General features: G+C 38.2%; 3 protein-coding genes and 1 long non-coding RNA gene across 7 annotated transcripts in view; 1 reads left to right on the top strand and 3 right to left on the bottom strand.

Annotated features, from left to right (window-relative positions):
• vaspb (vasodilator stimulated phosphoprotein b) overlaps window positions 1-8,789 on the bottom strand; it is a 33,011-nt gene extending 24,222 nt beyond the window's left edge. Inside the window, exon 1 of one of the 3 annotated variants that reach the window (XM_077541351.1) lies at window positions 8,245-8,789. In XM_077541351.1, the coding sequence (XP_077397477.1) occupies window positions 8,245-8,248 (4 nt within the window). In that variant the 5' untranslated portion in view covers window positions 8,249-8,789. Of the gene's footprint in view, window positions 1-8,243 lie in introns of all 3 variants that reach the window. The other 2 variants (XM_077541349.1, XM_077541350.1) reach the window with 2 other exon arrangements.
• Window positions 8,790-12,984: 4,195 nt separating this feature from the next.
• On the bottom strand, window positions 12,985-17,835 carry snrpd2 (small nuclear ribonucleoprotein D2 polypeptide). 2 transcript variants are annotated; one of them, XM_077541715.1, is made up of 4 exons: window positions 17,774-17,835; window positions 14,684-14,776; window positions 13,430-13,609; window positions 12,985-13,342 (listed from the first exon to the last, which is right to left on the bottom strand). In XM_077541715.1, coding segments are annotated over exons 2-4 (357 nt in total). In that variant the 5' UTR covers window positions 14,686-14,776; window positions 17,774-17,835; the 3' UTR covers window positions 12,985-13,167. The 2 variants fall into 2 exon arrangements, with proteins under 2 accessions (XP_077397841.1, XP_077397842.1); XM_077541716.1 differs by lacking the exons at window positions 14,684-14,776; window positions 17,774-17,835 and having other exon boundaries at window positions 13,430-13,626.
• On the top strand, window positions 14,780-17,589 carry LOC144033534 (uncharacterized). The gene is made up of 3 exons (XR_013288003.1): window positions 14,780-15,194; window positions 15,562-15,648; window positions 15,730-17,589. It is a non-coding gene; the product is annotated as an uncharacterized LOC144033534 (long non-coding RNA).
• Window positions 17,836-18,727: 892 nt separating the features above from the next.
• On the bottom strand, window positions 18,728-21,339 carry polr2i (RNA polymerase II subunit I). Its single transcript, XM_077541714.1, has 6 exons — window positions 21,159-21,339; window positions 20,943-20,997; window positions 20,676-20,749; window positions 19,846-19,920; window positions 19,165-19,216; window positions 18,728-18,909 (listed from the first exon to the last, which is right to left on the bottom strand). Exons 1-6 carry the CDS (start codon window positions 21,218-21,220, stop codon window positions 18,847-18,849), a joined length of 381 nt encoding a protein of 126 aa, XP_077397840.1. The 5' UTR covers window positions 21,221-21,339; the 3' UTR covers window positions 18,728-18,846.
• Window positions 21,340-22,962: the final 1,623 nt, after the last annotated feature.

Genomic DNA, 22,962 nt, shown 5'->3' with positions numbered 1-22,962 from the left:
AGACTCACAAGTAGGGTGGTACCCTTTGAGACAATTTGGCACCCTAGTTTGAACCATAACACGTAACCTCTCACAATGCACGCAATTAGTTTAAATCCATCACTGGCGTGACTTGCCACAATGACCTTGCACTTACAGTACAGAACAGTGTAGCTATTTTGCTCGTGACTTAGGTTTTCAGTTCCCCAAATGTGATTATTTGGTGGGGATTTTTGAGCAAATGTACATTTTGCTTTGAACTTGCAACTATTTAATACGTTTTTTTTTGTTTTTTTTTAGATTTAGGTACCGGTAGGTACTATAGGCACTGCTCAGATCAGATTTCAAAAGAAAAATCTGACTGAGCAAGAGGGTTACAACAAGTGGAGACATGAAAGTAACAAACCTACTGTTAAGGATATTACACAACCCCATGGGGTGAACACACCACTATTTCCAAAATGACATCTTGTAAGGTTTGCACGGGTATGCACAATGTTGCTAAATGCTGTACAGTAAACAAAGCTTCCGGCTTTTTGAGTCGGACATTAGGGCAATTATGTTTTGATCGAGGCGCAACAACAATACGTAAATAGTTGCCTTTCTGACTAATCCTGAGGCAGCTACGCAAAAGACATGACAAACAATGCAGACAGAGGAGATCATTTTGCTGCTTATAAAGCTGATCAATAAGACGGTGGTTAAGAAGTAGGAGGTGCCTATTGGGCATTGTGTCTGGCTATTAAAGAGCATAGAGAACTCAATGGGTTAAGAAGATGCATTAAGTGTGTGCAACCCTGAACATTTGTGCTGCAAATTTAGGACAATCGTCACTTGAAACCTTTTTTTTTTTTAAATCCAGTCAATGAATCATGAGTGTGGGCTGGAATCACCTCTCTCCTATTATCGCTGATACATAAAGCAGATCAACGTACTTCCTGTGGTACTAAACTTAATGTTTAGTCACAATGTCCATGGTGTTATAAAAACAGAGTGAGGCAGACAAACAGGGAGGGACAGAAAGGAGGACAAACATCAGTGGAATTCTCCATTGCTTCTTATCAACATGACACAGCTATGCAACTTTAACTTTAGCATAGATGTGACATGTAGCGAGAAAAAAAAATGTGTGGAATTGGCAAGAATTGTGTACAGACAGATGGCTCAAAATATACTTCTTAGCACATTTAAGAGACACTGTTGCACTTTTGACATGCTGACTACAGTTGTAGGTCAACATTTACATTCCACAGAGACAAATGACAAAGACCAAGACGTTGCATTCCAGTCCTCACTTCAACAAGGTATATCAACAGAAGACGGTCACGCAGACTACGTTTACATGCAGTCAATATTCGGGTTAAGGTCAGAATTCCGGTTTGTGAAACAATCGAGGTAACACGTTTACATGCGTGTCAGACCGAGTTACATTCGTTTACGTGTTCATTTGTGCTCGATTGGAATATCCGGTTGGAAAATCGATGCGTATCGTGTGGACAACGTAATTACGTAAATAACGTCATTTCCGCTTTTAACTTACTAAGTTCAATAAAAGACACTATATTTATGTCCCTCACCACGCTAAATAAAGTAGTCTGTTTCCTCCTCGCTCCAGAAGTGTGGTTCTTTGCTGCGAGTGTCATGTTTGTTTACACCGTATACAGTGGATTACATGCCAGAAGCACAGATTATATATGTGTATAATAGGCACAAACTGTGGCAAGTTGTCAAAATCACAATTATCTGCCAAGTAAGTTGTCAACTATTTTTGCTAATTTTCAACCCGTTTGAACAATCTGACTGATGATTTATTTATTTTTGTAAATATCAGAATGATACGGACGTTAACAGGTTAGCGTATACTGTACTTATCATCATGGCTATACACAAGCCACTAGGGGTGTTAAAAAAAAAAAATCGATTCGGCGATATATCGCGATACTACGTCGCGCGATTCTCGAATCGATTCAATAATCGGCAAAATCTATTTTTTTTTTTTTTAGGATTCACACCTTAAGCATGGACGAATGTTATATGAACGGAACATTAAGCCTTAATATTTTATTTCAATGCTGTTCAAACATGAAACAAATTACAACCTCTATAAGACTGAAATTTCAGATAAATAAATAATACATTTTCATATAAATCTTACACTCTACAAGCTTACTGATTAGTATTTTCTAAATTTGAATGAAAAAAAATCGCAACAATCGACTTATAAATTCGTATCGGGATTAATCGGTATCGAATCGAATCGTGACCTGTGAATCGTGATACGAATCGAATCGTCAGGTACTAGGCAATTCACACAAGCCACACATACAAATGTAGTCCTAAGTAACAGAAAACAATCCATCCACGGAGCTAATGTAATGTCATTAAAGCACTGTGTAAAGAAGCCACGTAACACCAAGGTAAAATTAAAGTGGTGGGCAACTTCGTCGGAGAGCAAGGTCCGTGTTACAATTACATGACAAGGTGCTTGCCACATAAACAGCAGTTTGTAGTATTCCTATTCAATGTGTTTGTATGAGGCGCAAAATGCAAAAAGACTTGCAAACTGCAATGTGAACCCACTTATTTTGAGTCTTGCATACAGTCATCAGCACATTCAAAAGTTTTCATTTATTTTTAATCAAATGTTATCTTACACACACTTATGTATTAGTATTTCTAGATTTGAGTGGATTAGTTTAAGCAACAGACGTTTACAACTAAGTGTGTCCCTTCAGTCTAGCTCCTCTTCACCTCAACAGTTGATATGGTAGCAAAGAACACACATTGCCATTGGTTTGCATTCTCAAGAGCTTTACATTTAAACGCAGCCATGTTTCCTGGGTCCTCATAGTCAGCACACAAGAAGATAAGTACCGCTACACAACACCCTGGGCTGCTATGTGTGGTTTGAAGGTTTATAATTTACCGTAACATCAGTGCTAATTTTGATTAGTATGTGTGTCTTTTACTGTATAACACCATTTAAGGAGCAGACGTTTGTTGTTTAATTCTTTGTTTTCATTGTAAATTTGATAGCAAACTATAGTTGGGAGTGACTTGCATTGCTTGCAATAACGTTTTTGAATGTGAGGTACTATTTTACCTTGCAAGTTACAACCCGATCAGACCTTGACTGTAGCTGAAAACATGTTGCGTTTGTTTGCCTTCTACATCATAGTAACACTGTAAAACAGACCTGACATGACTCCTGCAATATGACAATTTCAAACTAAATACAGTACGGTGCAGCCCATCAATAAACAATAGGACAACAGTAGGACAAAATACAGAATGACCACATATTGAACAGTAAAAGTGGATATATATATATTTTTTTTGTCTATCCATCCAGGCGAATTACACTAGTACTGCTTTGCTATGTCATTCACAAGCAAATGCACAGTTAACTTTCATGCTTGTTAAACTGGATAATTAATGTACACCAGCACCAAGAGAGACCAACATTACCTTTCCTCAATTCAAAACAGAACATCGCAATATTCTGAAGTGACTTACTCCACTGCCAAATACAATGACCATCTCGACTAGGGCTGGGTTCAAAATATCGATATCGCATCGATATACTTTTTCATATCCCAATATCGATATATAAAACCATGTATCGATATATCGATATCCCCCCCCCGAAAGCAACTACGATAGGCTCCAGCAGCCCCGCGACCCTTGTGAGGGAAAGCGGTTTAGAAAATGGATGGATGGATGGATGGATGGATGTCAAAACAATGTGAATGTCATGAGTGTCAGTTTTTTTCTTTTTGTCACTTTATTTACACAGCATGTACTGTGGTTGTAACTGTTTTAAATTATTTGTTTTTATAAGGCCATGTAAAATAAAACAGATTATTAGTGTAACTGCAATGGATTCAATTCTTAATGTAAATTTTCAGATTTTTACTAATGCATTAAATTAGAGTAAGAAGTTTCTATTTTCAGCATTGGTCATTTTGACTGTCTAAAATAGCTACTGCGTGACTTCCTCAACTGAATCGAAAATTTTTGTGACTTGTGAATCGAATCGATTCTGGAAATCTGAATCGATACCGAGCCCTAATCTCGACCACAAGACAATTCGCCATTGTCTGAATGCAAATATCAAAATGCACCAGGAGCAACAAGAAAGCGCAGCCTGAACTGTAATGGCAGTCGCAAGGTCTACTGTCCACTATGCCAACATGGCATGCTGTATATGAGCCCAGCACAAGGCAAGCCATATGACCAACACATGAGGTCAAGTGAACACATTAGTGAAAATCATAATGTTTTTACACACTCACTTAACATACAAGCCATAGAATGGATTGAATGTTTCAATTACGTTAAGTTAATTTGGCAATAGTCTGATGGATATTTTACATATCCATCTGGTACCTCTCCACAGTAATTTGGTCGGGAAAAAGGCGGGACATTCTGTACAATAATTCAAGATGATTGGACGATGCGACATTCTGCACGTTTGTTTTAACCAATCACGGCCACGTGTGAAAATTTGTGCTCTTGTCGAAGGGGGGAAAAGCACGAACATCTTACTAGCTAGAAATGCACGAAGCGCCTCTCGCTGTTCAACATTCAACAAGGGAACGGTGAGTTATTCTGCAAGAACAGAATTAATTGGAGCGTCCATTTGTCCATGTTAGGTTTATTTGTTAGCCCCGCGTCGGCACTTCTTTGGTTTCGTCACAGTTGCATATCCCGCCCCCAAACACAATGTCGCTCTGTGATTGGTCCGAACGGAACGGCGTTTATCAGTGGGAGCGGTACAAGATGTATTCGCCGGAATTTGTGAACTCACAAATACCGAGAGAATTCATCTTGCGAGAGCAAGGTTACACGGTAAGTAAACCCCCCCCCAAAAAATACCGTGAACTTAAGTCCTAAAACCATGTGTAAACTGGGTCATAAACTGTAGTGTGTTTTTTTCACTGTCTGTCTGAAACCTGTTCTCTTATCTGTATTTACAGTCATGAGCACGTTTTATTGTGCAGTACTGTCATGGCATTATGGGGTACGAGTGTTTCTGACATACTTTTGCACCATGGGAAGCCTTTAACATTAGTTAATATTCAATAACGTGTCAGAAAATAACATGGCAGAATCTCATCGTCAAATGTTTCTACAATTGAACATCCAAATAAAAGAGAGATATTTAAGGCCCTTTTAAGATGTCACGGTTGGCTTGGGGGAGCATTTCATGAATAGACGATATGCACAACTATCGCTTGGGAGAGAAGAGTGACAATATATCAAGGTCAATGCGAGTCTCTGGGTGAAGCTGCCTTGTTGATGGCAGATGCTTTGAAGAAACAGATAAGGCAGGCAGAGGAACACTTGATTTCAATATACATCTGAGCAGACTATTTTCACAATGTTATTTTTTTGGAAATTTGAAAATAATAATATTACAACAATGTCACAATTTTACAGGACAATAAAGAAGTACCGGTAATATTACAAATAAAAGTTGATATTTTATTAGAATTAAGTAAGTCATGTAACAGCACAAAAATCTTGTCTTTACAAGAAAAAATGGGTAATTTTATGAAAGTGAGATTGCCGGCATTTAACCACTAAGAGCATAATTGTACAACTGCATGAAAGGGGAAGCCAACCCAAACATTTACTTTACAATAATATTGTGTATGTTCCCCCGCTAGTCTAAACCCGGCATTCTGATTAATATTGCATTTGTGCGAAATCCACCCGTTTTTATCCATCTCAGGGGGCCGCCATTTTGCCACTTGCTATCAACTGAAAAGGACATCACAGTTGTTCAAGCAACAACCAATCACAGCTTACCTGTTGTTGTTCTGAAGCTTGTGATTTGGTTGTAATCTGAGCAGAGTGGATGCCCTCTGAGAATGGATAAAAACGGGAGGGTTTTGCTCCTTTACTCTTATTCCACAAACAATATTAATCAGAATACCGTACTGTGTTTAGACTAGTAGTGCTGCCTGCATAGAACATATTGTAAAGAAAAAAATTGGGGTTGACTTCCCTTTTAAGATGAGAATGGTTCAAGATGTTGTTGAGAAGGTTCAACTTATTATAAGTTGTACAAAACAATGAAATAATCTGTTTTGACACAACATAAATATCATCAGCATAAACACTAGGGGTGTTAAAAAAAATCGATTCGGCGATATATCGCGATACTACATCGCGCGATTCTCGAATCGATTCAATAAAAAAAAAAAAAATTTTTTTTTTTTTTTTTTTAAGAGCTCAGAATTGTTCATTCGGTAGTCTTACTGATTCAACGTCTTATCATCATTGCCTTTATTATTTTTTGTGTGTGTGTGTGAATTGATTTTTAATCTTCCATTTTTAATGGAAAAATATTCAACAAAACGTCTGACTTCGGGTTAGGATTCGCACCTTGAGCATGGAAGAATGTTATATGAACGGAACATTAAGCCTTAATATTTTATTTTAATGCTGTTCAAACATGAAACAGATTACAACCTCTATAAGACTGAAATTTCAGATAAATAAATAATACATTTTCATATAAATCTTACACTCTACAAGCTTACTGATTAGTATTTTCTAAATTTGAATGAAAAAAAATCGCAACAATCGACTTATAAATTCTTATCGGGATTAATCGGTATCGAATCGAATCGTGACCTGTGAATCGTGATACGAATCGAATCGTCAGGTACTAGGCAATTCACACCCCTAATAAACACTTAATGTCTAAGTCTGTTCCACTACTTTTGCTTTGTTTGTTTGGTCATCTAACCAGAAGTGTAAATATTTAATGATATTACCCGATATGTGTGACAGGTCTCTCAAGACCACAGCTACTGGTCTCAGACTACTACTGTTCCATTTACATTTGTTTGGGAATTTGCCATAAACCTGTTTACACCCCCCAACCCCCCACCACCCCATAGTATTCACGTGTTCTGAACTATTCGGACAAATTAAGGATTCAATATTTATCTAGATCTGTCAAAACCTAATAGCTCTTTCTTCCTTTCAGCGACATTGCTATTACCTGTGTAATCATAATGCCTAACTGTTAAGCAGGTCAACGCCATCCCCGTTTCTGCAGATATCAAAGTTCTGGTTAAATGTTTGAAAAAAAAAATAAAAAATAAACAATGCCATGCCTGCCCTTTGTGCCCAAGCCAAGACACACTGGGCCTCTTTGGATTGTGAGTTTTGCTTAGGAACTTTCCTCTCCTACTCTATACGAGCTCCAGGAACCGAAAGTACTTGGAGGAAAGGTTGTTGGGATTCTAAAAATCTTCAAGTTAGATTTGACTTTCCAAAGAGGCCCATTGTTATGGAAAAGACTGGCGCAAGATGCGAGATTAAAAAAACAAAAAACAAAAAACTAGTCACACAGGTTATCAGACCTGCAATTGCACTGCTCAAGATTGTGATTGTGGGGCACTATCTCAACAGGCAAGCTCGCAAACTATAAAAGGTTGTTGCTTGCCGCTTCAAAATGAAGGAACAAGAAACCAAATCAGCGCTGAGGCGCTTAAAGTGAGGGGTGGTGCTGGTTTCAAACTAAGCATGTCATTTCCAACTGCACAGGCTGTGACAGGATGTGGAATTTGAGGACACGGACTTCTTTCCACTGAGCAATTTCATCCCTGCTGTAAAACCCAGAGGGAGCTAAATAGTACAAGGCGTGAATGTAATGTGTGCCTGTGAAATACACTACTTGATCAAAACATTTTGAACTGAATTTAGGACAATTAGTGACCATGCAAGTGCGGTTTACGTCTTTAGACAGCACATTGACTGCTATAAATGACCTCAGAAAGGGCAAACGCTAATTAAACATTTAAGGCAATCGCAGTCAAATGTAGCACATGCAGAAAGACAATATGGATCGTCTGAAATACATACAATGTTCATTTGACCTGTTCAACTACTTGAGTATCATTAGAGTGCTTGAACAGGTAGCACAGGGCTGTCATTACGCGTGCACTTCCTGATTCATGTAACGTCGAATATAAAGTCGCAAAGGTCACAAACACTCCAACTTATTATTGTTTGCTTAAGTACATTATGTGGAGCACGTTTTTAAAAGCATGAGCTCTTTCGCCTTTCAAACGTGACGGAAACAAGCAGAAGCCTGTTCAAAACAGCCAACGGAGCGAGTGCAACGGTTGTCTGTACCAAACGAATGGTGTCCCAGCGCCTTTGTTAAAACTAATGGCCCGAACACAAGAGTGTAGCCTGGAAACACAATGAAGATGAAGGGATTTGAGTCACTCTTTACCCACCTCATTGTTCGGCCGGAGTGGAGCTCCTCTCCTCGCGGACAACTTTGACTCACTTGAAAGCGGAAGCCAGTGGATTGAAGTCAAACTAGACGAACCAACAACAAAACTACGAGAAACGTGTCGAAGTGGGGTGTAAGGTCGCATCTACACCCGCAAACGGGGTAGCAACTAGCGGGATAATCGAAGCACACACCTCGACGATTTCCTGGTTGTGTGGAACTGGGAGAGAAGGGAGGGGGTGGGGGTGGATACAGTAGCGCAGCGGGCTTGTCAAGTCCAATCACTATCTCACGGTGGTTCCTACGAGCTGAATCTGGGAAAGCCGGAAAATAACGACGCTGCTATAATAGCAAAAAAGTTAGCCCTCTTACGAGGCGTCGCGACACTAGTCCCGTTTGTAGACTTGTGTGCACAAGCCAGACTTTTATCCGCGGTCGCTCGGTCTGCAACTCATTGGAGTGTGGTCCCAGCCCGCCAGCTTCAAAGAGTATTGTGAGTTCTTGTGCTGCGTTCAGGGCGCCTCTGGTGGGAGAGAAAAATACAAAAACACCGGACGGACACGTTCTTGATCGTACGTAACGTACGTAGTCATTTTTCATAATTACTGCAATTACTTCAAAGAAAAAGGGTGTAACACGCATATGATGCAGTCGAATACGGGTGCTTACTGTACAATACACCCCAGCATTGGTGGATATAGATCCCTCATCACAGTATGTTGCAGTGTAAAAGTGTCAATCAAAACAGATGGACAACATGATTATCGTATTGCCTTACTTTCCATTTCGTAAATAATACAATTACATCCACTCGTTGGCCAGTTTGTCTGAGTACGTATCCCCTAACAAGGCCATACTTCGTTACTTTGATGTTGTTGAGGTGATGTAATAATTTAAGCGTTTCACAAATTCATTGCCATGTCAAAGTTGCATGTGTGGAATTATGTCAACAACCACTACACGTCAAGTGGGAAAGCTGGCAAAACAAAACAAAACACTAATCTTAAAATCAGTGGTGTCTCTTAATAAGAAGAGATCATATTGTTGGTCATCTAGCAACATTTGACCACTTCTGCTTGTGTTTAGCCTACACCGAAACACATCCACATGTGTTCTTTAATTATTGGTTTATCCATTTATAAAGTTGCATCAATGCTTGACATTCAAGAACCCTGAGCTCTCTGGGTACACCAGTAGAATTAGCACATGAAAGAGGTATGAACTCATTTACTGTAGAAGAATATTCTAATGAAAAGTGGTTACGTATCAGAACCAAGATAATTGATTGCATAAATATACCACATCATCAACGGACATCATTTAAAGCACAGAGTAATGCTAGCTAATTATGTTGACAATGTGAGGAAAAAGTACTTTGATTTTTCTCATGGTCCGGTTTCAACACTGAGATACAGAACACACTAAAAGCATTCCTTCTTTCTAATGGGGACAGAAGTGGAAGTTGGGATGAGAAAGGAATGCATTACCACTACATGGCATCCGTAAACATCCACAACAAACCCAAATATGCTTTTAGTTCCACTACACACACACACACACACACACACACACACACACACACACACACACACACACACACACCCACACACCCACAGTGCTCTGACCAACTGTTAGCGGGTATTCTCGAGCGCTGCCCCAACTGTTAACCCTGCTGTCCACCAAAGCTGTCAACTAACATCAAATTTCTTTCCCATCAGTGTGCAATTTTGCAGATGATAGCGTACAGATCCTGTGTGAGCATGTGCTGAACATGTGCTGGAACATGTTGCCCAAGTTGGTTGAGTTCCCAGCTAATACGGTTGCTCTTAAAATATTGAAAGAAAGTCATGCCATAATTATAGGTTTCAACTCAGTACCACAACTTTATTTCCAGAGCTTGACGTCAGTCGGTCACTCTTTTCGACAACTGGCCGTCTGACAGAAGCTATGGAATGGAAATTTAGAAACAATATTTGAGCAGGCTAAGAAGCAATTAGAGATTGTTGTGAAAGTTTGGAAATATGAACAGCTCTGAACTTGTTCAAGTATGCAAGACAACAAATGAAGACCACTGAACATTCCAGTTAACTCAAAGATAGCCGGCATTAATAAGAGATGGCGAAATAGTCTATGAAGAATATTACAGCATGCTCTTTTTCCCCTACCATCTTATACATGTGACTACCACCACCAACAAGTCCAGACGAGAAAATATAATGTATATGCACTATGCTGATAAGATGACAGGCTGAAATCTACCAGCTCCTCTTGATCATACAGGTAAAACTCTAACTGTCTGTAATGATGATTCACAATCCTTATTCAAATCTTTACACTCCTTTTTGAAAATGTTTGTGTTGTTTTTTTTGTTTTAGTATTGTTTGACAACTGTTTTGTTTCTTTTTATCGTTTGTTATCGCATTTAAAATAAAGTCTTCATGTGTTCATTAATTTGCTCATTCATTCATTCATCTGTTTTGCATAGCTTTTGATCTAATTCGTTTTGCGGATGTATTGAAGCCTATCTCAACTGATTCTGGGTGACTATACTGGCTACCCTGGATCGGTAGCCAGTCAATTGCAGGCACACACTGGGCATGTACAGACATTCAAAAATCCATACTCACATAGACATCAAAGGACAATTTATTTTATAGTGCATTAAGCCAACATGAATGTTTTCGTAATGTGGGAAGAAGCACGGGGAGAATGTGAACTCAACACAGGCAGATTTGAATCCTGAACCTTGGAACTGTGAGGCAGACATGCTGGTAAAATACCAATATAATACTTGTAATGCACTGTATAAGTAGTAAAGGTCAATGTTTTGTACAGTGAAGACCACTTTTAGCTGCATAAAGCATCCAGTCTGTTAAAATGGGATTATGGGACCATTCGACATTGAGGTCTTTTCCAAAGGTGACAAATCCAGGTCCAGAAAGAAAAAACCCTGCCGCAGTTTGGCTTTAGCAACTGGTGGACTGTTGCTAATTTACTACGTAAAATGATATGATTTGACCTTTGACAACTTGTTTTTTAAATCACTCTATGTACTACCTCAGTTTCCACTAGATGTCATCATCACACAAAGATTGTAACTATGCGCTGCCACCTTGTGTAGCTGCCGTATGCAGCTCACAGGATGCCAAAACTGAACACATTTTCTCTAGCTTGCTCAGGAGGATCTTTCTCAACTGACTTTGTGTGAGGGCAGGGGTGCACCCTGGACTGGCTGTCAGTCAACTGAAGGGCACATACAGTATAGACAACCATGACATACATACTAACATTCTCACCTATGGACAATTAGTCTTCATTTAACCCAACATGTTTTTGGAACATGGAAGAAGGCCAGAGAGTTAAGAGAAAACCCATGTAAACGATGGAACATGCAAATTCCACACAGGAATGCCTAAGACAAGATTTGAACCCCGGATGTAATAACCACTAGTCCATTAAGTTGGCCTGATAAAACACTGAAAATAAGGATATAAAATATAATGAGGACAAATGTGTTACAGTTAACTTAAAACAGACGTCTATTAGAATGAATCACAAAACAGTTTAACTTAACATCTCAAACAACAACTAGTAGTTCCTCTAAATGAATGAAATGGGTGTGAACAGCCTTCCGGAACACTATATTGCTCTAGTCCATTTGCTTCTGCTTGTATAGCCCTACATGCATTTGTGTGTTTGCTGTTTATGCCTTTCGCCATCTCAAAAAAGTTATGTTTACACATCTTCTCCTCTTCCTCCAGGTGGTTCCACTCGGGCATGGTTCTGCTTGGAAACAAATCGTGGTGGTGGCTCGGTTGCTGCACCATCAATGCCCTGGTGGGGTCTCAAATTGCTCGGACATAGATGCCTGACCAATTGCTATCATAATCACACTCCCCCCTTCTTGTTATCGCTTACCTACTAAATAAAACATCTAATCGTCCTGCTCAGGCACACTCACTACCCAAAATCTGACAGAAGAAAAATGACTTTTGAGGAGGCCTTGAGGAATGCCAAACGCAAGAATCATTCATCACTACTGTTGGAAATGAAAATATATAAAAATAAAATGTTACTCTTAGGTTTGAAGGCCTAACAACATTCTTTAATTGCCTGTCATAGTTCAAATACTACCAGAGTGACGGTATCCAATTCATTTTTTAATTGTGTCCATATATTTACATTGTGGTGTCCCTCAAATGTGTTGTTGTGACATTGAATAATTTGTATATTCACCTCATATTATCTAGAGTCATATATACAATTACACCTGCATTTTATTGTTAAGTCATTTTAACAAATTTCATTTTTAAACAGTTTCAGAAAATGTCATCCCTGTATTTTATGTTATAGTACAGTACGAGTTTAGGTACGGTTTGTTCAAAAGTTGTAATACAAGTTGTTCTGTTCAGCATTTAAGACGACAAAGTGACCAAAAAAGGCAACAGTTGAAGGGTGTGAAGTGATAGTCAGTACACCTGCTTTCATAAATAATGCAGCAGATCTATAAATGGCAGTTTGTCACATATTGAGCGTTACCCACTGAAATCAAGCATGACACATAAGATTCTGTCCAGGGAGATGGAAATGGTGACTGTGCGAGGAAGTTATTTCTCTCTTTGATGTGTGATGTCATTTGCTATATGAAGAGATTAAAACTCCTAAAAAACAAAACAAATGTGAATTTACAGTATGTCTCAGAATTTATAAAAGCAATTAAAGAAGAAAAACACATTTGGAACTAGGATGACAACCATTTTTATTATTAAAAAAATACAGAAGCCTTCTGCAGACAAATCAAAGCCTTGTTTTCTTTGGGCACAGTGTCTTACAATTAGGAAACGTAAAAAGCGGGGGAAAAAAAAATAATAATGGAAAAAATTTAGAGACAGACCCTGGCCACTATCCACGGGACAACATCAAGTTCATTTTCCTGTGATGAGAGGATTTCTCAGCACAACAATGACAGAGTCCCCTCTGAGAAACATTTTAGAGATGTAGCGATCCTTATTCACTGGTTTAGACTTCTTCTTTCCTTTGCCACTCTTGGGAACCTCAGTCCACATCTCCTTCACGTTCTCCAAGACCATGTTGCAATGCCTGAAAAATAGATCCCAAAACAAGGCTTAAATGTGACAACTAAAATGAATTCTACCCCACAAAAAGATGTCATAACATGTTGAGTACCTGTCAAAAGCTTTGACTCTCCCAAGCAACTTTTTGTTGTTGCGACAGTTAATGAGGACTTGTGTGTTGTTCTTGACCGACTGAGTCAGCACAGACAGGGGGCCTGTGTTGAATTCCTCCTCCTCACGTTTCTGGAGCTCTTCTGGGGTCATTTCTGACTTGGGCTTGGTTAACAAACTCCTATAACGAATGAGCGACTGAATGAATGAATGAATCGTGTATCAGATTTGCACTGAAGCTTGATAATAAACAGTGCATATTCAACTGATTGTAGTGCCATTTTTATTGTCAGTGTATAACACAACTCTAAGCGTAACATTTCTGATTCATGATAGACAATAATTCTCAAATACCACATATGCTATGTTGGCTCCCTGTAGTGGTAAACAAAATAATTCGCTGAATTTAACGTACTAGTATTAGTGTATAAATATTAGTACATTTACTGCTTTACAAAAAGCACATTTTTTGGTATGGTACAATTGCGTTTAAGTTTTAACAACACACTTGTCAACCTATATATATATATATATATATATATATATATATATATATATATATATATATATATATATATATATATTAATGTATTGAAGATTTCATTTAACTTTACTGTGCACTGCCTTTTACCTCCATCATTTTTTAGCATGTATATTTTCTAATATATTTTCCTGTATTTAAAGAGCAGTGTTTAGGGTACGTGGCGGAATTGAACAGTGTAGCGCGGCATAAACTACTCATGGCAAATTAACCGATTCCCTGCAGCCAACACATCACGTTAAATGAACATATTCATAGCCAACCTACTGAAATCTCGATAAAATAGCCAATCCAATAATATATCGGTCCAATGATTGATCAATCATAGCCGTTCACGGCAAAATACCGCTATCAGGAGAGTTGCAGGTCACGGCAAAATAGCCACTGCCCAGGAAAAATGCTCATACTGTGATGGTGACTAGCAACATTAGCATTCGATAGTAGTATAGAAAAGAACAGAGTCTTGCTGCTTCGGACCTCAAAACTTACGGGTTGTGGGAGTTAAGCGTTGTTCTAAACAAATCAGACGTAGATATAGAGTTAGTAACGATAATAGGACATGAATGGCACACAATGAGCAGTTTAGCTCCGGCTAAATGGCCGTGGCCATTAGCACTGCTAACATCAACGACCATTGCAGGTTACAAAGTAAGCGCTGGTAGAATATACATTGTGTAAGTGTAGTCTGTGTTAGTACAGACCAAAAATACTCACATTATTGCCAATGAATGAATTCGGCCAAACAGCAGTGCTCACGTTCCGAATCCCTTCGTAAGGTCAACGATTCCCCCTCGCGTGGGTGCAAAACTATAGGTCGCTTGCACATCGTAATGCATCATGGGAGTTTTTCCTTCGGGCGCCATATTGGGTGTCCGCCGGTTCACAAGGTACACTCGCGAGTTACACGGTAGAGCTTATCAACCTGATGTAATTTTCGCAGTATTTTCACGATTTACCGGAAGATCAAAAACAACGATACAGGCAGAAGGTGTCTCTGTGTGGCGGGATTGATCCTAATTACGTCCTGACCAAGGGTGATTTTTTTTTTGACGGAGAAAGCTTGCTGGCCAAATGTGACATCTCTGGACATCTTTCCCTACTTCGTGTTGACAACATGCTCCATAACACGCCAACAAATCCTTGGAGGCTTACAATTATTTTGTAAGCGGGTGGATACAGAGTGTAAACTTTAACATCGCATCAGAAGAAACTGTTGCTGTTGCACGTAAGTAAACCACATGGTGTTGGTAATTCTGCACACAAAAATGTTGATTTGTTCTCAGGCTTCCTGTTGTCATTGTGTTTACATGCACAGCTAGGTTTACCTGATGTGGTTTTTCTAACAATTTTATAACAGGCAAATATGGCAGAGCGTATAAGAATAAAAAGTAACTGCACAGCCTCCCCGTGGCTTAATTAAATTTAATGCTACCCTTTCACTAGTTACATGTTACTTAATCAACTTATTCTAAATGGTTAAGGTTAACCACTCTCAGAGGACGTATTTTTCGTTTCAGTTTCCAGTACAATAAAACGTGTTCATGGTAACTACTGAGCATACTGACAGCTTTTCTTATGATCTCACGGTTAAGGAGGCTGTCACAACACCCAATTTCTGTCTGGTGCCAGATGGCAACAATTCCCATCACTTGTCACGACAACACCAATAGTATTACCAGGTATGTATGGCTTTACTTTTTGTAGTTTCTTATTTAATTCTATGTTTCATATTTTCATTACAATGTTTGTAATATTTTCAGATTCAGGCACAGATGAGTTTAACTGGACGGACTTCTGCGACTTTGTGGTGTGGACAAAGTGTGATTGAGCGAGTCCACCCAGATCGCTCGTTTTGGCCAGTTGGAAAAGCCAGAGTTTTTTTTTCCCAAAATCCCCTCCTTACCTGAACTGCTCGGGAGAGCATTTACTAGATCAGCAGTGGACTTCCAGTGTTCCTGCTCAGCCGCTGTCACCTACCACTTGCTCATGTACTTCAAAGATGCGGAATAAAGTAGTTTTTTGTGCTGCAGCAGATTGTAAAATCAAATGATATCACTTGAAGTGTGCCAATCTAGACTGCCAAAAGGACAGTGGTTTTGTGACAAGTGTGAAACAAGGATTATTGGGAAAACTGTAACACAGTACTGGTACTTGTCTTACATTAAACAAATTTAAAAGAGAGCAACTTTTTCCTCTGTACATAGCATAATGAAAGTCATTGCGTACCCCATCAACATTACATCATCTCAGGATGGTAGGCACCTGTGCTAAAATAAACTACATTAATTAACAGTTCAATTTTTAACCCTGAAATTACTACATCTAATCATTATTCACTTCATTTTTTGTGCTTTTAGAAATAATAGAGATTTATGCCATTACTTTAAGAGGGACCATATTGCACATTGAGTCAAATCCTGTCATTTGTATTATGTATAGCTTTGTAAACAAACCCAACAATAGAATTTGTATAAACGCTGCCTTTATTAGCGCCAAACAAACAGTCGCATGTTGTCCTCCTCCAATGCTTTGATGCTCGCCTTCGTTTCCATCATGTCATTGGCAATCAAGTCGGTGTGGCATGAGATCCCTAAAGAAATAATAATAAAAAAAAGATCACAAAAAAATACGGTACCAGTAATAGGTTTAATATAGTACAGTAGTATAGTTTTTTTGTCAGTGTAAAAGAAATGTACACATTTTGTTGCATTTTTTAATGTATGAACATTGCTACAGGCAAATACTTATTTCTATAAACACTTCCAAATGTCTCTAAAATATAAGGTGCATGTACACACACAAACAAACACATACATTCACTCATGCATACAATATATCATGTAATGAATTCTGAGTGGCATACCAGAGTCAATGATGTCAGCAGTACTTGAGGGTACAGGTTACTGGAGCCATCTGGCTGCATAACTGCAACAATCTCTGCCACTTCGAGTCGTCTTTTCTTTGCTTGTCTCTCCTGTGCACGTTCATATCTTGGCACCGACTGGGCTGAGACATAGATGTTGTAACTTGGGACCCAACTTTAATGTTGGAGCCCAGTCGGGATGATTGGACAGAAAAACGGGCGCAGGGCGACCTGTTAAAATAAACAAATATATAAACAAATAAAATATGGAAAGACTGGTTATTTTACCGCAGTAGGGTGGCCGTGAATAAGTTCTTTAGCATGATGTGTAGGCTACCGGGGCTCTGTTTTCTTGCATCAGCCCCTTCTGTCTCTTTTTTTTCCAAGTTTACATTTTGCCACCAAAAAACATGTTATCGGCATTAAAAGCCCAAGACTAATCAATCCAATTTCAGCAGTAAACACTTTGCACTGGCACTACTTGGGTGAAAATGTTCGATGTTAGCTTTCGGCTAACGTCCGCTAGCCAGCTTGTACTACCGAACTTGCTTGCTCATGAATCCAAAACATAAGCAACTTGCCCATATATGGGCGGTCGAAACGTTATTAATCCTCATGCATTAAATAAAGGTAAACAAGCTTACCGCTCACAAAGTGATCGCTGCACACACGAGCCCAAAGTAACGACTTCCCTCCGGAGTCCGCACTCCTCTGTCTCCAGGCCCTGGTTCCTAATTATTTTCGGAATTCGGAAAAAAGACCGAGCATTTTCCCCCTTGGCTTTGTTCGAACAGCCAACGATGCAGCAACAATGTACAATTTTAAACGCAGAAAACAAACGTGATAGATACGTGTTAGACCGAATCGCTACGTAAATGGAGGCCACCCAGCATGGCGACTACGAGAAATCCGAGGCGGAAGTGACGACATGTGCAAGCGACCTATTTCCGGGTGTTCCGCGCCTGAAACGTGCACAACTTCCGGGTTGTGTCAGTAGGTCAACATTTCAAAATGCACTGCGCTACTAACACAAAATACTACTAAAATTTATTCTGACCGATATGACTGTTCACTATTATATAAGAAGTGTCGCATGCAGGTTTATTGTTAATAATTTTCAGCCATTTAAAGAATGTTTCAGGCATAAAAATGGTAATAAAAATTTCTTGATATTAAACATATTGATGAATATACAAACCATAAACCCTCAATAATGAAACACATCAACATCACTACTTAATCCTTACTCTTCCAATGAAAAATACACAACATAAGCAAAACAAATATGTGCTGTCCTGTAATCCACTCCCCATTCAGTCATCAAATTATATTAGTAGTTATAGCATTATAAACTTTCATGCATGAAACAAATCGTAATCTAAAATTTAAAAGAAAATTCCCCATAAACATATCCATATAAAAGTCTTATTACTAAAACTCTTTTGGAGTTTTGCAGTCCCCCATTCTATGGTCAGGTACTATTCTGGATCAGAACAGTGTACCGTGTACAGTGTACATACACCACAGTAAAACAGTAATACACCACAATAATAATCATATTGTTAAATTAATGTTAATTTGATATAAATTTAAACCGGGAAATTCTCTAAAAGCTGGATTTTTTTTTAAATACACACAGTCTGATCATTTCAGTTAATAAAACAGTTTGGTTTATGTATTTAAACCTTTCAAGAGTCAAGAAGGGAAAATTAGCAGTTAGGACAGTAGCTCATGAATCCTATACTGTACTGTAAAAGTATAGCAGTTATTGTCTTTCTACAAGTAGAATCCCAAGTGTATGATGTAAACGGTGACATTTTTATAGCTTAAAGAAGCTCCTGATTGTAGTTAACCAGAATGTCTGATCCTGTCAATAAAATGATAAAAGCCTATGATTGAAAGAAACAACCCATTGTTTTAATAACAAAACTGCGTGAAAATGACAACTGCCAATAAAGAACTAATAAAACACAAATGTATATTCACAAGATGCCTGACAAAATTGCCATGCACACTATTCTGTCCATCTATGTCCACAGTGAGGGGCAGTGCAGACGTAGTAAAGTCTCATTGCATCCTGTGGTGGGAGGAACATAATATATGATTAGAACAGAAATCTTGTCTTCACTTAGACCACAAAGCATCAGACGATAGTCTCTAATAATTTATTATACTGTAATACATATTTGGCCTATAAGATGGGAGATAAAAAAAACAAACATACAATAAAATAAGGAGTGTGATCAATTATCAGTGTTACTTGTCGGGGTGCTTGATGTTTATCTAGTATTTACACTGATTTAGAGGACATGAATATGGAAAAAATGACTACCTCAGCTTTCATGCTGTGTGACTGGAAGAACACTGCCTCCTTGTGACCACATCTAGGGAGAGATATGGTGTAACCACAGCATTATAACATGCTCAGTGACACATATAACATAGATGTAAGAGTTATGTCAAATAGACTTTAGATTGGCCAATAATTTGTTATAATAACACCCATGTGTGCGGACTGACCAATAATATAGATTTGTTTAGTTTCGGCCTGACGCCAGCAGATACTGTAATCTATATAGGCATATCTCTTGGAAAAAATACCTGACTTTTATTGCATTCTTTGCTGACCCATAACTTAGCAAAGTGTCTTCTGTTGGTAATGCAAGGAAATACAGTTGAAATGTAAACAAATGTACATTTATGTCAAACATAAATGAGTATGTGCAATGATTCCGAACAAAATCAGTATTTTCTGTGGCACAGGATAACATAAATAGTACAAGAAATGAAGGCTACTGATTGCAAATATGTTTTGTCAACATGTACACATGAAACATAATGTAAAAGTGAACAAAAGCTTCATTGTAGGTGGGAAAAATAAATAAATCAAATACATAGAAATGCCACAATCTGCAAGTTTGATTATGATCATCAAACATGATTTTGATGATGGATTTCTTTCTGTTCACTATCGTATGAATGGGTGCACACCACACAAAGAAGTGAAACTTACTTAGGGCAGGGATGGTCTTCAGTTCTTGGTAATGTTGGATCTTGAGATACATCAGCAATGATTTGGGTCAATTCACTGCAGAAAAGGTAGAAAGAATAAATGTAGGTGATTAGGGAGCAAAATTGACATTTTTTTGCGGCCTTAAAAACACAGAACAGCATGTTATAAAATTGCATATAATATTAACTGCCATCCATAAATTTGAGCTTCAACTAGCCACCAATCACAGGGCACATGTAAACCCCCAGCCTCAACCATTTATAGTCACATTCACACCTATTGGCACTTAACCTACCATGCATGTCTTTAGAATGTGAGAGGAACATACGGAGAAAACATGCAAACTCCACATAGAAAGGCCACAGCCTGGATTTGAATCCACAACCTCTGAACTGTAAGGCGTGCTCATGTCAGCCTCTCTTTCTTTGGTATTTTACACATCGTGAAATGTTGAATCATTTAGTCAGTTATACTATTATTTTTGTATTTATATCAGTTTTAACTTCTTCTTTTGTGACAGACATTTGTGTCTTTTAATTTTATTTACTTTTCTGTGCTATATGTGAAGCTATATGTCTTTGGTGTGACTGTTGCTTTGTACAACACTTTTGTACATTGTGTGCGTGCTTAAATAAAGTTGGGTTGTATTGGAACAGGAAACATTCTAAGAGACAGATTGTAAAGAGATAAAGCAAGTAATGTAAACTTGGAACTTCTTTTCAAAACAGACGATTACTTAAAAAAAAATACAAAAAATAGCCACACTAACGGGTTCATTTAATTTTCACACATCAATATGTAGTTCAAAATGCAACAACGTTCATACTTACTCAACCTCATGGGTTATCTTGTTGACATAAATACAGCTATTGTCCGCCTCCTGCTGGTAGTCACAATTTCTGCACTGTGAGATCAGATAATTTCAAAATTCAGAGATTGAAAGTGCAAACTTAATTCCTGACACTTGTTTGAACAAGGAACAACCTTGTGTGTTTCTGAAGGAATAAAGTGAGCGTATCAACAACAACTGATATAACACATCTACAGTATAACATTATTTCTATCTGAATGCAGAGCAGTATAAAACTTACACTTACCGCGTAGAGTAAGATCCGATTTTCCTTATCTTCTTTTGGATACAACATATTGTTACTGGAAAATAAAGCAGGAATAATAAAAAAATAAATTAAAAAAATAAACACTCAATCCAAATATCGACTAAAACTTTGATGCTGTTATTTGCAATCCCTTCATGTTGCCTTCACATTTTGTAGCATTTCTAGCTTAACTAAAACCACGCATCACAATCTTACCACTCTTGACAAAACCGGATGCCCACAAAGCCTGGCTCGTACGTCCCGGTTTCTAAATCCATTGGAATGACTATTTTTATGGATTAAAAAATAAAATAAAAGCAAACACAGTGTTATCTAAATTTATTTCAGTCTCGGTCTTGACATACAAAGACAAAACACAACGCTTGGGAAGCAGACAAGTGCGCATGCGTGAGTGTATTTGTCGAAGCTAATGTTTTTAGACAGCGCCCCCAGTGGTTGGAGGTAACACATTCAACGGAAGCCACCTTTTCCTTCCTTCCCCCCCCCCCGTGAAACAATAACTTTATTAAAAAATTTATTTATTAAAAACACAACTCAATTAAAATGGGCTTATTATGCATTAATTTGAATCTGCGAATGTAAAATTTTGCTAAAATAACAATGTTTATCAAATGAAATTGTGAGTAGTAGGCAGTTTTTGTCATGTACAAGGATACCAAATAATTCATATTTCCAAAATAAAGAAAAAGCCTGGATAATTGTGATCTCTAATGAATTGTCAGTTTGCACCGGAACTGCTTTGACCAGACTAAATGGAGTTTCTCTTGGACCACCACAAAAACTGCAATTAGTATCTAATTATTTCTTAATTTTTAGTAGATATAATGTATGTTGGTTGGGTAAAATCTATGCACCATTTTAAAATAAATCTATTTAGCTTTGTCTGTAATGAAAAAAAGAATATGTGGCAAAAGCCTGGAAGCCACATTTAATGTTTAAAAGTAAAAAGTTAAACTTATATATTATATAATCAAAAACATGGGAAAATAAATTAAGGTATACTTTTATACTGTTTAAAGTAATAAATTGTACATATTTCATTCAAGGTTAAAATCCTCTGAAAGGGGGTATTCTGTTTAGTTGTCTTTCCATATAAAATGTATGTTTTTAAAAATTGAACTACTGATTGTTCCCACAATACTCTAAGATGTTGAAATGCACTTGTATATGGTAGCCTGTCCTGTATTTAGTATTATGATTGGCATTTAAATATGTAATAAAGTGTATGTGATACATAGATAATAAAATGTGTAATAAAAATGTTAAATAAGCAAAAGACATGGAAAAGTAATATTAGTTGTGTGTAAGGTACAAACTACAGATATACATGTATATATGAAAAATATTCTATATTAAATGGTTGCTAAATTGGTCAATAACATAGGATGAATTTTACTTGAATGATACATTTACGGCGGCACGGTAGTCGAGTGGTTAGCACGTCCGCTTCCCAGTTCTGAGGTCTCCGGTTCGAGTCCAGGCTCGGACCTTCCTGGGTGGAGTTTGCATGTTCTCCCCGTGCCCGCGTGGGTCTTCTCCAGGTACTCCTGTCTCCTCCCACATTCCAAAGATATGCGTGGCAGGTTAATTGGGCGCTCCGAATTGTCCCTAGGTGTGCGTGTGCGTGTGAGTGTGGATGGTTGTTCGTCTCTGTGTGTGCCCTGCGATTGGTTGGCAACCAGTCCAGGGTGTCCCCCGCCTACTGCCCAGAGCCAGCTGAGATAGGCGCCAGCAGCCCCCGCGACACTTGTGAGGAATAAGCGGTCAAGAAAATGGATGGATGGATGATACATTTACAGTACTTAAAAAAAAAAAATCCCGACATGACATATACTCTTTGCTAATAGTTGTTAAACAGAAAAGGCACAGACAAAAGCAGGATGAAACTTTATGCAGTTTCTTTGACTGCCTTGTTGTTCCATATTGGGTACAACCCACAAAAGGGATTACACACACTGCTGTCCATAGAAATCTGTCTGTTTGGCAGTATATGCTGCCT

Source organism: Festucalex cinctus, chromosome 13 (genome assembly GCF_051991245.1).
Source record: "Festucalex cinctus isolate MCC-2025b chromosome 13, RoL_Fcin_1.0, whole genome shotgun sequence".
Lineage (NCBI taxonomy): Eukaryota > Metazoa > Chordata > Actinopteri > Syngnathiformes > Syngnathidae > Festucalex > Festucalex cinctus.
The sequence above is the reverse complement of the archived record's forward strand: the minus strand, read 5'-3'. Positions and strand labels throughout refer to the sequence as shown.

What these genes read in the sequence shown, in the direction of transcription:
- polr2i (XM_077541714.1), bottom strand. Translation starts at nt 21,220, where the DNA reads ATGGATTTAGAAACCGGGACGTACGAGCCAGGCTTTGTGGGCATCCGG. An exon ending in AAGATAACCCATGAGGTTGA is followed by an intron (nt 19,921 to 20,675) that starts GTAAGTATGAAC and finishes CCTTTTCTGCAG; the next exon opens with TGAATTGACCCAAATCATTG. An exon ending in CACACAGCATGAAAGCTGAG is followed by an intron (nt 18,910 to 19,164) that starts GTAGTCATTTTT and finishes CTCCCACCACAG; the next exon opens with GATGCAATGAGACTTTACTA.
- snrpd2 (XM_077541715.1), bottom strand. An exon ending in AGAGTCAAAGCTTTTGACAG is followed by an intron (nt 13,343 to 13,429) that starts GTACTCAACATG and finishes TCTATTTTTCAG; the next exon opens with GCATTGCAACATGGTCTTGG.